The following is a 14,471-nucleotide window of genomic DNA, read 5'->3' on the forward strand; positions in this document are numbered from 1 at the left end:
GATCAGTACTAAAACAAATATTTAGCTTGGATCAAAGGTATAGAAAACTCTTACCTGCGGTTCAGTGGAGCAAGTGGACAGTAATGCGCTGTTGCTGTCTTCCTCACCTGAACACTGTGTGGTTCATAGACAGAGTCTGATAATATGCAAACATTTCCTGGCATCACTGGGCAACATAATGTTTGCACCTGCTTCGTCTGATCAGGAACACGTTGCCATACCAGCAGGGTACCCGATTACTGCGTCGAAGGCCCAGACTTTGTTCTTCCCATGCAGCTGGCTCTCCAGGACCAGCTTTAGCCTTAATTGCCATTTGCCTGCTGGTTCCCAATGTATTTGTAGCTGTTCTGAACATTTGATATGATGCCCTCAACCGTTGTTCAACCCCCCTTCCGTTGTGATCATTTTGTCCCTCTTTGATTCCATTTATCCAGCCCATATAAAATTCCTATATCCTTACTGTTTATCCTGATGAGATCAGTACTCGAGTTGTAAAAAAAAATCAGGGGGGATGGTGGATTTTATCATATGGGGACAGATAATTTGTGCTGATTACAAATAATATAATATATTACAAATAATAGCACTGACCAAAACACCTGCAGAAATACTGCAGGAATGACATAGCAGCAGTTAAATGCAGCCTTCTGTAAGCTTTAAATATCCACTGGGCTTACATCAAATACATCAGAACTCAACAATTAAAAACAGTTTTCTGAACTTGTTTGTGGTGTCCCACAGGGGTCAGTATTGGGCCCCAAATTGTTTATCCTGTATATTAATGACATTTGTAAAGTATCTAGGTGGTTAAAATTGGTCAATTTCGCAGATGACACCAATATTTTTTATTCGGGTGAAAACATTAAACAAGTGGAAACAGTTATAAACAAGGAAATGAAAAAACTAAAAATATGGTTTGACTGGAATAAATTATCATTAAATGTAAGTAAGACCAAGTTTATGTTATTTGGCAAATGCACAGTAAACACAAAGGTGCAAATAGAAATAGATGGGATTGAAATTGAAAAGGTGCACGAAAACAAATTTCTTGGGGTTACAGTAGATGACAGACTGAGTTGGAAACCACACATCAAACATGTACAGTCCAAAGTTTCAAAAAGCATTGCAGTCATACACAAAGCAAAACAACTACTGGATCACAATTCACTTCGCACACTTTACTGTTCACTGGTCTTGCCATATTTACATTACTGTGCTGAGATTTGGGGAAATAATTACAAAACTTCATTACAGTCACTCACCATCCTACAGAAAAGAGCAATAAGGACTATTCATAAGGTCAAATACTTGGAACACACAAATCCACTTTTTATACAATCAAAATTACTGAAATTCACTGACATCATATCTTACCAAACAGCAATCATCATGTATAAAGCAAAAAACAGACAATTACCAGAAAATATCCAAAATGTATTTAGGAATTGGGAGGGAGGGTATCAGTTAAGAGGGAAACATAACTTCAAAATCTTAAACATACGAACAACCTTGAAAGGTTTCTGTATATCTATTACCGGTGTCAAGCTATGGAACAACCTAGGTGAGGAACTCAAACAAAGTCCAAACATCCAACAGTTCAAGAAAATGTACAAAAATATGTTGTTTAAAGGGTACGAAGGATAAAGTTCATCCATGATTATTCTTTATTATCATTCATTTGATATGGCATGGCGATGAGAGGCAGAGAAGCCTTTGTGTGTGTGTGTATGTGTGGGTATATATATGTGTATATGTATATGTGTGCATGTATGTGTAGGTATGTTTAGGTATGTGTGTATGTGTATATATGGATACAGTATCTAGACTATGTATGTGTATATGTATGTGTGTATGTATATACAGTGTATATGTGTATGTATATATATATATATAATATATATATATTTTTTTATTTTAGACAAAGGGGTGAGAGCTAATAAGCTATGCTTCTTCTCACTCCTTTTCGAATATGTCATTTATTTTCGGGTTTTCTATGCTTTATTATTTTGCTTCCTGGCATATTCGGAATAAACAGTACAAACAAACAAAGTACAAACAAACTTATCAATATGACTCTGTCCTTCACAGGATAAGTAAAACGGATCACTGCAAAAACTCAAACTCTTAACAAGAATATGTGTCTTCTTTCTAGTTAAAATGTCTCATTTTAGTAAAAAAATCTCATTACACTTAAAACAAGACTCATCACTGGAAAAAACAACAATTTTCACCTGTTTCAAGTAGATTTTCAATTAAAATAAGTAGAAAAATCTACCAGTGGAACAAGATTTGTTTGCTTGTAATATAAATCTTGTCCCACTGGCAGATTTTCCTACTTATTTCAAGTGAAAATTTACTTGAAACAGGTGAAAATTGTCAAATAAGTTATTTTTCTGGTGTTATTTTTCTGGTGATGACTCTAAATGTTGAAATAGCAGTAAAACCACATTCATTGATGAAATGACATAAGGGATGGAAAGGGGGGATGGCAGTTTTACAGGGGGGATGATTTTGACCGTTTTTATTTCAGGGGGGATGCCATCCCCCCTCATCCCCCCTAAACTCGAGTACTGGATGAGATGGACCAGTGGGTCCTTGGTGTACAGCTTCATCCATGTAGAGGAGATGTCTGATAATTGGTCTACTTCAGAATGACTACCCATGGCCCCTCTTTGTGCTGCATGAGAGGGTTCAGGCCTTTGCAGAGCAGCAGTGGGGAGTAAACATCTCCCTGGTATATGTGGCGTTTGATGGTAACTTGTGACATTGGCTTTGAGTCTCTAGAGTAGTTTTCAGCTACTCATCTGTCACCTCCAGTATACCTCTAGTAGTCTAGACCAGGGATCGGCAACCCGTGGCTCTAGAGCCGCATGCGGCTCTTTAGCGCCGCCCTGGTGGCTCCTGGAGCTTTTTCAAAAATGTTTCACCTTTTTTTTTTCTTCTTTTTTCTTTTTTTCCTATTTGTCTTCTTTTCTTTTTTTCTTCTCTTTTTCTTTTTTCCATTTTTTCTCTTTTTTTCTTTCCCTTTTTTTTCTTTTTTTCTTTTTTTTCTTTTTTATCTTCTTTTTCCTTTTTTATTTTTCTTCTTTTTTTCCTTTTTTCTCTTTTTTTCTTCCTGTTTCCTTTCCTTTTTAATCTTACATTTCAACTTTTTTTCTCAACATTTCAACTTTTTTCTCAACATTTTGACTATTTTCTCAAGAAGGTACTTCAATATTAATCTTGACATTTCGACTTTTTCTCAAAATTTTGACTTTTTTCTCGACATTTCGACTTTTTTCTCAAAGTGCATAATGAAAAAAAAATCTTCCCCCCAGTCATAACTAATATAGAAACATGCAGCATGTGTTGTCTTCATTCCATTCCTTCAAGGCTTATACAAGACTTAGTTAGGCATATTAGTTTTTTGTGTTTTTGGTCCAATACGGCTCTTTCAACATTTTGGGTTGCCGACCCCTGGTCTAGACTGTCCCTTTCTGGAGGTGTGTCATGATGAGGATGATGCAGCCTTGTTGAACGGCCTTGGTTTAATATGATTCTATGACTGATGTCAGTCATAGATATCATTAAGGTTTAAACCTGTGAGCAAGTTGTTCCTGTGTCACACCAAACACAGGCTTTGTGCGCTGGATGGTTTACATATACAAAGTAGAAAAGCGCACTAAAGATAAAAGCCCTGCTCTCTATGCTGCTTTCCATCACTTCCCCTCAACACAATGAGGCCGTGGCTGCTTTTGGTGTCTCTGCTTATATCTGAGCTGAGTTCCCTTGACGATGCTGACTGGATTACGGATTACAAACCGCTGCTCTGTAGCCAGAGGATTCATGATAACCGGCAGGAGACCTTTCTGAGCCTCACTGGCTTCCAGCGAGCTTGTGAGTGCATTGCTGTGCAAGATGAACAGAGGAACCCCGTAATTTACTGGGCACACCAAGTCGATTATGACCACAGGGACACTCGCCAGGACACGACAGGAACAATCCACAATAATCGGTTCCTGGGACTGGTATGCAAGCTCGACTCACTGCCAAAGTAAGTCTAATGTGGTTCTTTATCAAAGCGATGAGTTTTAAAAACTTTTGCTGCTAGGATCTGTCCTCCGTGAGCTGCTGTCCATCTGCATGTCAGTAATTTCTATGTTGTGTTATCCTCTGGGTTTTGCTGCTCTCTAGCTGCAGAATGCGTGAATCCTCAGCACTCCATGTGGGAAAAACCTTTGAGTGTCCTCGTATTAAACCAAACTTTTTTTAATCTTATCCTCGCAAAATATCTGAAACGTTCAATTACTAGAGGACTTACAACCTCAGAATACACCAACAAATCAATTTAATAATGAAAACACTAAAAATATATATATAAAAATGAAAACAACTATAAGAAACCAATACCTGTTATCATGTTCAAATAGTTTTATGTAAATATCTTGTTGAGTTTGCTAAAAATAAAGCAATTTAAACAGTTAAAACAATCGTAGGTCTGTGTTTGGAGCTTCTGACAAGACTCAAAAATATCATTCCACTTAAGAGATGTAGGATTACAGATCAAACTTATTTTAATTCTGCATATGTACCAAAGGGATCTTCTTACAGCTGCCCCCACCTCGTCACAAATTGAAACTTCATGGTTTTTGCTTCACAGAACTAAATCAGTAGATATTTCAACAAAATAAGCAAGTGTTAGAAATTGAGGTCTTGACCTGTCCTCCTTTTGCATTCATGCTAAATGTAGTGGACTTGTATGAACTTATAAAAAGGAGATGCTTGTACAAAAGATTATTTTTATAAACTTTGTTAAATGTAAATATTACCTTGGTTTATCTGTACGGACCCTACCCACGCTATCACTGGAGTGGGTTAACAGAGAATTTAAAATAGCTATTTACTTTGACGTAGGAGATTTATCAAAATTAACTGCAGCTTTGGTCAAACTGCATCGTTTATTACCAGACTTTCTCGGTTTTTTCCAGTGGCCTTAATTCAACGTTTAGACAGGAAGGGGATAGAGAGAAAGAGAATGGAGAGGACATGCAGCAAAGGGCCACAGGCCGGGACTTGAACCTGCAACCACTGCAGGAACATGGGCCGCTCGCTTTAACCCCGTTTCCACCCAGTTGCCCACCAGACTTTTCTTTTAACCTGAACCTTCGGATTGGGTCAGATTCACACTGGCTCCCAAAAACCTTTTATTTCTGTTACAGGAACAAAGTCAGGCAGGGGCGTCAATTGGGTATGGCAAGGTATGGCAGCCGCCACACCTTGGCTTCAAGAGAAAATGTAAATGTTTGTTTTTTAAATACATTTATGGAATTACTCTGTGTCTATTTGTATTGATTATTCTATAACTTAATACATATAGAATAACTACAAATGCAAATCAGAACAACATGATCGATTTCACTAGTTATTATACACTGCAAAAACTCAAAATCTTAACAAGAATATTTGTCTTATTTCTAGTTAAAATGTCTAATTTTTAGTAAAAAAAAATCTCATTACATATAAGACAAGACTCAAAAACAACCATTTTCACCTGTTTCAAGTAGATTTTCACTTGAAATAAGTAGAAAAATCTGCCAGTGATTTTTTTGCTTGTAATGAGGAGATAAATCTTGTCCCACTGGCAGATTTTTCTACTTATTTCAAGTGAAAATTTACTTGAAACAGGTGAAAATGGTCAAATAACAAGTTATTTTTCTGGTGATGACTCCTGTTTTAAGTGCAATGAGATTTTTTGACTAAAAATGAGACATTTTAACTAGAAATAAGACAAATATTCCTGGTAAGATTTTGAGTTTTTGCAGGGAGCGAGACTGCATTTGAAAAAATTCCAATTTTCTTGACCACACAGATAAGCTACATAGCAGACTTCTGTGATGAGTATTTGCTGGACGTGTTGATTGATACTCTAGTTAAGTTCTGTGACTCGTAACCTTGCCATACCTTAGCTTCCACTGAATTGACGCCACTGAAGTCAGGGTTACTGAACCATTTAGGTATGCAGATCTGACCTTTTGTTTTTCTTCCATTATTCCATGTTATTTCTATCTATATGAAAGCTAATATTTAACTAAACTATAAAGCTGTAGATGTTTCCTTCACAAGATGGCGCACACATCCCAAACGTGCAACCCAGTGTTCTGCAGTTTCATATTCACAATAATAAAACTCAATGCTGCACTCAAATGTGTTGTCTTGTTCAGAAACACTTGTTCAGAAACACTTGTTCAGAAAACAGGCAATAAAATAAACTAGTGCGACAAATAATATCAACGGAGGTCTTAAAGACATCCCAACAATGGTGGCCCTGGCTGTTTGGCCATATGGACCCCGTACCATCTGCCTGGATTTTAGGTGGGCTCCAACCGGTTAATTTTCTAATCTTCGCCCATTTCAAGCCCAAACTCAGTCTCTACCCACAAATTATATTCAAAAATACCTACACATACAAAAATATCCATCAGTTTTCGAACAAATATGTAGACATTTTAACATAAATGCAGTAAGTATTAAACCTACTGTTTATATAAAGCACTTCTTTATCAATCAATCAATCAATCAATCAAATTTTATTTATATAGCACCTTTCGTCCAGGTACATGAAATACAAGGTGCTTTGACATTTTGATTGAAAAATAAGCATAATAAACAAATAAAAACTGGGAGACCAAAAAAAATAAAAACTGGGAGACCAATGCACCCTGACATACAATATAAAATATATAACATTTATAAAAAGATAAAAGTTCAAGGATTAAGGCTAAAAAAAAAAAAAATCAGTCCACAACAATAAAAATAATAAAAACATTATAAGAGATAGATAAATAAATAAAACAGATACCTTTAAAAAAATTTTAAACGGAATAAAACTAAAACTATAAAATGTGATGCTACATAAAAGCCAGACCAAAGAGATGAGTTTTTAGTCTACGTTTAAAAATGTCCACATTTCCAGCTCTATAGTAGTCTTTATAGTAATGATAGTAGTTTTTCTACATGTAGATCTTAATCAGGGCAGGAGAGAACTTTTCGTTTCGTTTACTTAAAGTAAACGAACTGTAAAAATTGATCCTCATCTACTGTCGTTTTGATGGCTGTCGTGGCGTCATTTTGATATTTCCACCAGTAGATGGCCCCGTTGGCCGCCGCCTGCACCACGTGCTGCATAAGGAGAACCATAACTGGCAGGAGCTCATATAGTGAGGTAGACTGGAAATACGTTACTGTAAGACACAGCTGCAGCAGCTGGAAAGTCAACCTCATCAGCCTCTCAGGCATTTCAGAAAAGGCAATTATTTTGGAAGAAGAAACCTGAGTATGAGGGGGAAAAAAAGTCAGAAGGATGGGAAGCAACATCATAGAAGCTGCAGAAGGGAACTCTCGGGACTTACAGCAGATGGCTGATGGGGGCTTCCATCCAGACGGATGAGAATACAAAATGCAGAATTAGTGATATTTAAATAACGATGTCAGTGGGTGAGGAGAATACAGGCTAATGCTGTAGCTGCCTGGAGGAAGACAGAGACACTTTGCTCTAAGATGAGATAAATAACATTAAACATTAAAATGGGGGGAAATATGGAACAGAGTCAAAATATGAGCAAAGCTTAGCTTCATGTAAAAACAATAAAGTATTGGAAAACTCTAATGATGGAAGCAAAATAAAGTAGGTGTTTGATTTGATTTGATTTGATCTTTATTCATCTTGAACAAAACAATAAAAAAAACACACCATGCATCAACAACAATAATAAAGCACAACCAGTTTTGTTCAACAAGGGACAGGAAGAAGCAAATGCTTATCTAGTCCGGCCCCTTCTTGCAATATAAGAATATCCGATAGATAAAAGAATAATAGCAATAACTAAATACTAATAACAACAATAATACGTATATACAGTATATACCCTTCTTCTTAACATATAAAAGTATATCAATATAAAAGTAATTAAAAGACAAGTGAGTCAATAATAAAAGTAGCTAAAACGAAAGGCATCAAGCACAGTAGAGAAGAAAAAAAAGTCAATGAAAAAAAAACAAAAAAACAATCACCATAATAAAAGTAGCTAAAAAGAAAGAAAAGCATCATGCACAGAAGAAAAAAAGACAATGAAAAAAAATAAAATAAAAAATCATGGTCATTATAACATCAAATGTTGGTAGTTCAGTATGAGAATCTGCTTATAGCAGTGTTTGAATAGCCTGATGTTCTTGCAGACCTTCACACTTTCATCAAGGTTGTTCCAGAGTGTTATACCATACACTGAAATACACATCTTTTTCAATGTAGTATGAGCCATTGTCTGTTTAAAAGTGTGTTTATTCCGTAAATCATGAATACCATCTCTTTTCCTAAATAACGTTTGGATGTTTCCAGGTAAACTATTATTCCAAGCTTTAAACATGGTCTGTGCCGTGTATAGGTGTTACTGCAATATCATGACTGACGGCATTAACTCAAAGTGAGTGTGGTTGCACATTTTCTGCCAAACATGGTCCGACTCTCCATTTTCTTTGGGCCCTTGGGCCACGTGTGGCCCTCAAAACACTTGCCGTATTCCAAAACTAGCTTATAAAATTTGAGCCTCCCACAACAGATGTCAAAACCAAAGTTTTGCCCCAGTTCATGAACTTTGGGATGCGTCTTGCCCACGTGGCGCCTGCCAGCGGGCTGTAAAAGCAGCCCAGATTAGGCCCAAATGTGTCTGCTCTGTGGGACTCATCTACTGAGCTTGAGATGGCTGTTTTTGTTGCTCATGGTTCACGCATTTGTCTGCTCGCTGTTTTGTGTCTAATTGCATCACTTAAGGCTGTGTCTCCTTCTTATAGAGGGGAGGAACATGTTCCAGCCTTTCTGGTGAAGTCAAGCACCGCACCAGCCCTGCATATTATTAGTGAAACAAGTCACATTACTATGGATGTAGATAAGAATAGACCTGATTCTAATTCTGTGTGGTTGCATCATCGCTCCACCGCCTCAGGTCGCAATCTTCCAACTTTTTTGCTGGAGAAATCCAAGACAGTCGATGCTCAACTGAAGAATATGCTGACAAGCCTGAACTACACTGCAAAGCCTGGGATTGTTTCCTGCTGCCTGGAAGATATTGACGTAAAATCTAAATCAAAACAAGAGATCACGCAACCAGCAATGGACATCAGGAATCCCAGACAGTATGGCGGACGATTGTGTCCAATCAGTCAACTTGACATAATCAAAAGTGCTTCAATGAAAACCTCAGACACATCCCGTACAGAAGATGGTGTTGAGAAGAAAAATAAACACTTGAATTTGAGAGAAAGCCCTGCTCTGAGAAATGCTGTCCAAGAACAGCTTCCTTTAAATGCTGCTTCGGGTGAAGATGTAGATGGATCTCCCGTTCAGAAGCGACTCTCGTTGGGGTCCAGAGAGAACAAAAGATCCATAAATAGGCCATGGTTTGAGGTGCAGCTTGCTCGGGATCCTAATAACGAATATTTTAGCGGTAAAGTAATCACAAAAGAATGTGAGTTGACATGCCTGGAGGGAGAAAGCGAAAAAGGAGAATCCCACAGAAGTGGTGATGAAAATGAAGACCAGAAGAGTTCGGCACACACGCTGCAAACACAGCGCACATATCAAACAGATAATGTCAGTTTAAAACCTGTGGTATGTGACGTGGGGCAAGACACTTCAATTGTTCTTTTCCTTCTAGAAGCAGGGAAACAAACAAAACCAACAAATGTGAAGTGGAAATCAGTAAAGATCCGGAAAGAGCTGAACGAGCCTCCACACATCACCAAAACTGCAAAGGGATGTAAATTCAAAGGCCAGTGTTTGTTAGAAATGTATACAATAGACAGAAGAAAGACAATAAAGATAAAACCAGTTAAGAACAGGTACAAAACCATTACGCCTGAAGCGACTACAGTGTCTCATACAACAACAGAGCAGACAAAGACTAATAATATACCTGAGAAAAATGTGAGTACCAATAAGGAAAATATGCCATCAAAGGAGTCATTCGCACCTTTGCCGGTCACACCGGCAATGATGCACACTGAAATGACAACAGAAGGATCTCTAGCTGAAACAACCATTGCAACCACGGAGGCACAGGGACCAAGTGCTGGAGTCTCTGACCAAGTCATTCCAGGTGGAGTTGAAGGACCTACAATCACAATGAACCCAGAACCTTTAAACAACTACGCGTCAGAAATCAGAGAATACATCACAGAGATGAGAGAAACTACAACTAAAACCTCGCTCTCAGGCCTGAGGATGAAAGAAGTCGTCCAAGACATCATGGACAAACTTCACAAAGAAAAAGAGAAGGAGATAACTTCAGTAAGCTGGATGGAAAAGGGAAGGGAAGCAGATCGCAGTAACCCTAGACGGGTACTTTCAAAACCTCTAGAAGCTGTTCACAAAGGAGCCACAGATGTTTATCAGAAGGTAAGGGCTGCTGGACACTTGGATTTACATCACAATTATGGTGAAAATTGATGCAATAGAGAAACTGGTGTTACTTTTCGGTATCAGGACATGAAGTGATCATCTGTCACCTGTTATAAAAACAGGTGACTCCATGCCGCAAGAGATGGTAGAATGAGTCATCGCCTTAGCAGTAATAATAATTAATTAAAGCTGCAAGCAGCGATCAAAGTTTTTTCTGTCTGGACCAATCAGATGAAGGGTGGGCGGCGTGCTTTTTGGTGTCTAGCGTCGCCACAGTAACGCTTTTGACTGAGAAAAGTAATGCACGTTGTCGCAAGATGGAGACGCACATTTTGATGTATAACACACCTGGGTGCACGTTACGGTTCAGGCTCTGAAGCGGCTGAAGCAATGGCATAAATTTCGCCAAAATGACACGATTAATTCAAAATGGCCGACTTCCTGTTTGGCCATGGCGCCAAGAAACTTTTCTTTAAGTTGCGACATGATACAGGTGTGTGCCGATTTTGGTGCATGTACGTCAAACCGTATTGTGGGGCTTGAGGCACAAAGTTTTCCGGGGGGCGCTGTTGAGCCATTAGGCCACGCCCATTAATGCAAACCATTAAATATGCAATTTTTCGCCAGGCCTGGCTTGCGTGCAAAATTTGGTGACTTTTGGGGCACGTTTAGGGGGGGGAAAAAGGCCCTCCTTTCGTCAGAAGGATAATGAATAAAGAAAACATACAGATACAATAGGGCCTTCGCACTGTAAGTGCTCGGGCCCTAATAAATGAAAATAAAGCAGCAGAAAGATGAAATGACTGTTTCTGTATAATTCTTTCAGAATTTTGGCCCGTTTTCCCCCTCAGTTTACTGAAGTTTACTGCTAGGTATTCTGGTGCTTTGGCTGCAAAACAAACCCAAATTATCCCCCTTCCATCACCGTGCTTGACAGTTAATAAAGCATGGTGCTGCTGATGTTGATGATGATGCGTCGTGTTAATGCACATCTCAATGCTCCACCAAAACCTCTGTATTATAGAGGTCTGCACTTCTGGTGATCAGTTAATGATGTGCATTTGAGCAACGTGACTTTCTGCTTTGCCTCTTTGTTCCACTGAGAACCCCCTCCCCCAAGTTGTCAAGTCATGTGACCGAAATCACTTTTCTTCTGCTTTAAAGTTGGATATTGTAACATAGGAGTCAATGGAGATCGATTCACTGTTAGAGCCAACTGGTGGCCAGTTGAGCAACTGCAACTTTGCTTTCTACTTCTGCATTGGCTTCAGTCTGTTTGTTAGACTGTTGGTCAGTCCCCGGCATCAGTGCTCCTCTAGTGGGACAAATTGGCATCACATGATGTACCGGACCGCCCCCACTCATAACCACAGTATCGCGACCGGATCTTTTGTCAAAATACGAGAGCTATATTCTGCTGTTTGGTCAGAAGTGGCACTGCCACATACCGTGTCATGGATGTGGACTAAACTGTTATTTTATTTTATCACGTCACTTCAATTCAGTTGTTACGACGGAGTATTAGGGCCAAACAAAAAAAGGAAATTACGAGAATAAAGTCATAATGTAATGAGAATAAAGTCGTAAAATTACGAGAATAAAGTCGTAAAATTACGAGAATAAAGTCGTAAAATTACGAGAATAAAGTCGTAATATTACGAGAATAAAGTTGTAATATATTATACATATATAAATATAACTTCACAAGATGCTCAATATTCTTCATTTTAAGACAGGCGGAAGACTGCTCTTCCTGTTAGAGTTCTCATAAATTACCACTTTATTTTCATAATATTATGACTTTATTCTCATAAATTACCACTTTATTCATTACGACTTTATTCTCGTAATGTCACAACTTTATTCTCGGAATTTTACGACTTTATTCTCGTAATATTACGACTTTATTCTCATAATATTACGACTTTATTCTCATAATATTACGACTTTATTCTCGCAACATTACGACTTTATTCTCGAAATGTTACGACTTTATTCTCGTAATTTTACGACTTTATTCTCGTAATATTACAACTTTATTCTCATAATATTACGACTTTATTCTATTACGACTTTATTCTCACAACATTACGACTTTATTCTCGTAATTTTACGACTTTATTCTCATTATATTATGACTTTATTCTCATAAATTACCACTTTATTCATTACGACTTTATTCTCGTAATGTCACAACTTTATTCTCGGAATTTTACGACTTTATTCTCGTAATATTACGACTTTATTCTCATAATATTACGACTTTATTCTCATAATATTACGACTTTATTCTCGCAACATTACGACTTTATTCTCGAAATGTTACGACTTTATTCTCGTAATTTTACGACTTTATTCTCGTAATATTACAACTTTATTCTCATAATATTACGACTTTATTCTATTACGACTTTATTCTCACAACATTACGACTTTATTCTCGTAATTTTACGACTTTATTCTCATTATATTATGACTTTATTCTCGTAATTTCCAAAATTTTTTGTCTTAGTTTGGCCCTAATACTCCGTCGTAAATAGTAACTCAGTTGTAACAGATTAAAAAAAACATCTTTTCATTAGAATATTGTATAGTAAATTAAATCAAATTAAAAAATGAACACAACAGTTAGTGTCTTCAACCGTTTTCTCCACAGATGACAGGTGAACTGGTGCCACTCTGCGGAGGTTTGATCCAGCGCACTGAAGCTGGGTGGAAACACTGCATGGAGAGGTTTAGACAACCAGCATCCATGACGTTCCCCTTCAGGGCGGCTCCAGGTGCAGGAAAGCTGGAGAAAGAACCTGCCAGAAACAGTCCTCCCTCCACTGACGACGAGAATGATCACTTCTATTTCTTCAACGGAGTTTTAAAAAGGGTCCAGAATAATTTCTATCCCGATGACAAGAGGCACAGACGAAGGAGCTTTGATAACAGGGAGGAAGGAGTTACGAGAGAAAGAGAAAAAGGAGACACCGGTGGGAACTTTCTCAGCTATATCCAGAGCCTTAATGAGAGGAATAAGGTCAAACATCTGAAATGATGGGATGCCGATGATGACGTGCAGACAAACCTTTGTGGGTCTGGAAGTAAATTAGATTTAGTGAATGACTAAAAGACCTGAACCTTTGATCTTGAAAATAAAATGCAGAGTATAGCTTGAAGGGATAAAGAGATAAAACAGTGGCACTAATGTGTCCGTGGCACAACCGAGCCTCCCGCAGGTGGTGGATCTGCAGGGGGGTGGTCCATGTGGCTCATTTGTGCCCAGCTGGACCACCAAGCTCTCCCCCACCAGCGTCTCTCCGAGGCCTGGCTCCACGGTGAAGCCTCCACATCACTTATCCAATTGGCGCTGCTGGGAATTCGGGGGCCGTGTGAAAACATATCCCACCGGGCTCCTCCAGCACAAGTAAACCTGGTACAAGTATTACTGTTACCCAGTACTCGAGTTGAGGGGGGATGAGGGGGGATGGCATCCCCCCCTGAAATAAAAACGGTCAAAATCATCCCCCCTGTAAAACTGCCATCCCCCCTTTCCATCCCTTGTCATTTCATCAATGAATGTGGTTTTACTGCTATTTCAACATTTAGAGTCATCACCAGAAAAATAACACCAGAAAAATAACTTATTTGACAATTTTCACCTGTTTCAAGTAAATTTTCACTTGAAATAAGTAGAAAAATCTGCTAGTGGGACAAGATTTATCTTCTCATTACAAGCAAAAAAATATTGTTCCACTGGCAGATTTTTCTACTTATTTTAAGTGAAAATCTACTTGAAACAGGTGAAAATTGTTGTTTTTTCCAGTGATGAGTCTTGTTTTAAGTGTAATGAGATTTGTTTTACTAAAATGAGACATTTTAACTAGAAATAAGACAAATATTCTTGTTAAGATTTTGAGTTTTTGCCGTGATCCATTTTACTTATCCTGTGAAGGACAGAGGCATATTGATAAGTTCAGAAAACTGTTTTTTATTGTTGTGTTTTGATGTATTTGATGTAAGCCCAGTGGATATTTAAAGCTTACAGAAGGCT

At 38.1% G+C, this 14,471-nt stretch overlaps 1 protein-coding gene across 1 annotated transcript; it reads left to right on the plus strand.

Annotated features, from left to right (window-relative positions):
* Positions 1 to 9,211: 9,211 nt before the first annotated feature.
* On the plus strand, positions 9,212 to 13,867 carry LOC133454616 (uncharacterized). Its single transcript, XM_061733338.1, has 2 exons — positions 9,212 to 10,429; positions 13,089 to 13,867. Exons 1-2 carry the CDS (start codon positions 9,224 to 9,226, stop codon positions 13,473 to 13,475), a joined length of 1,593 nt encoding a protein of 530 aa, XP_061589322.1. The 5' UTR covers positions 9,212 to 9,223; the 3' UTR covers positions 13,476 to 13,867.
* Positions 13,868 to 14,471: the final 604 nt, after the last annotated feature.

The sequence above is a fragment of the Cololabis saira genome, chromosome 11 (genome assembly GCF_033807715.1).
Source record: "Cololabis saira isolate AMF1-May2022 chromosome 11, fColSai1.1, whole genome shotgun sequence".
In the NCBI taxonomy this organism is placed as follows: Eukaryota; Metazoa; Chordata; class Actinopteri; order Beloniformes; family Belonidae; genus Cololabis; species Cololabis saira.

Excerpts from the sequence above, each read along its gene's own strand:
- LOC133454616 (XM_061733338.1), top strand. The coding sequence starts at position 9,224 with ATGAAAACCTCAGACACATCCCGTACAGAAGATGGTGTTGAGAAGAAA. Across the intron at positions 10,430-13,088 it reads CCACAGATGTTTATCAGAAG|ATGACAGGTGAACTGGTGCC; the intron begins GTAAGGGCTGCT and ends TTTTCTCCACAG.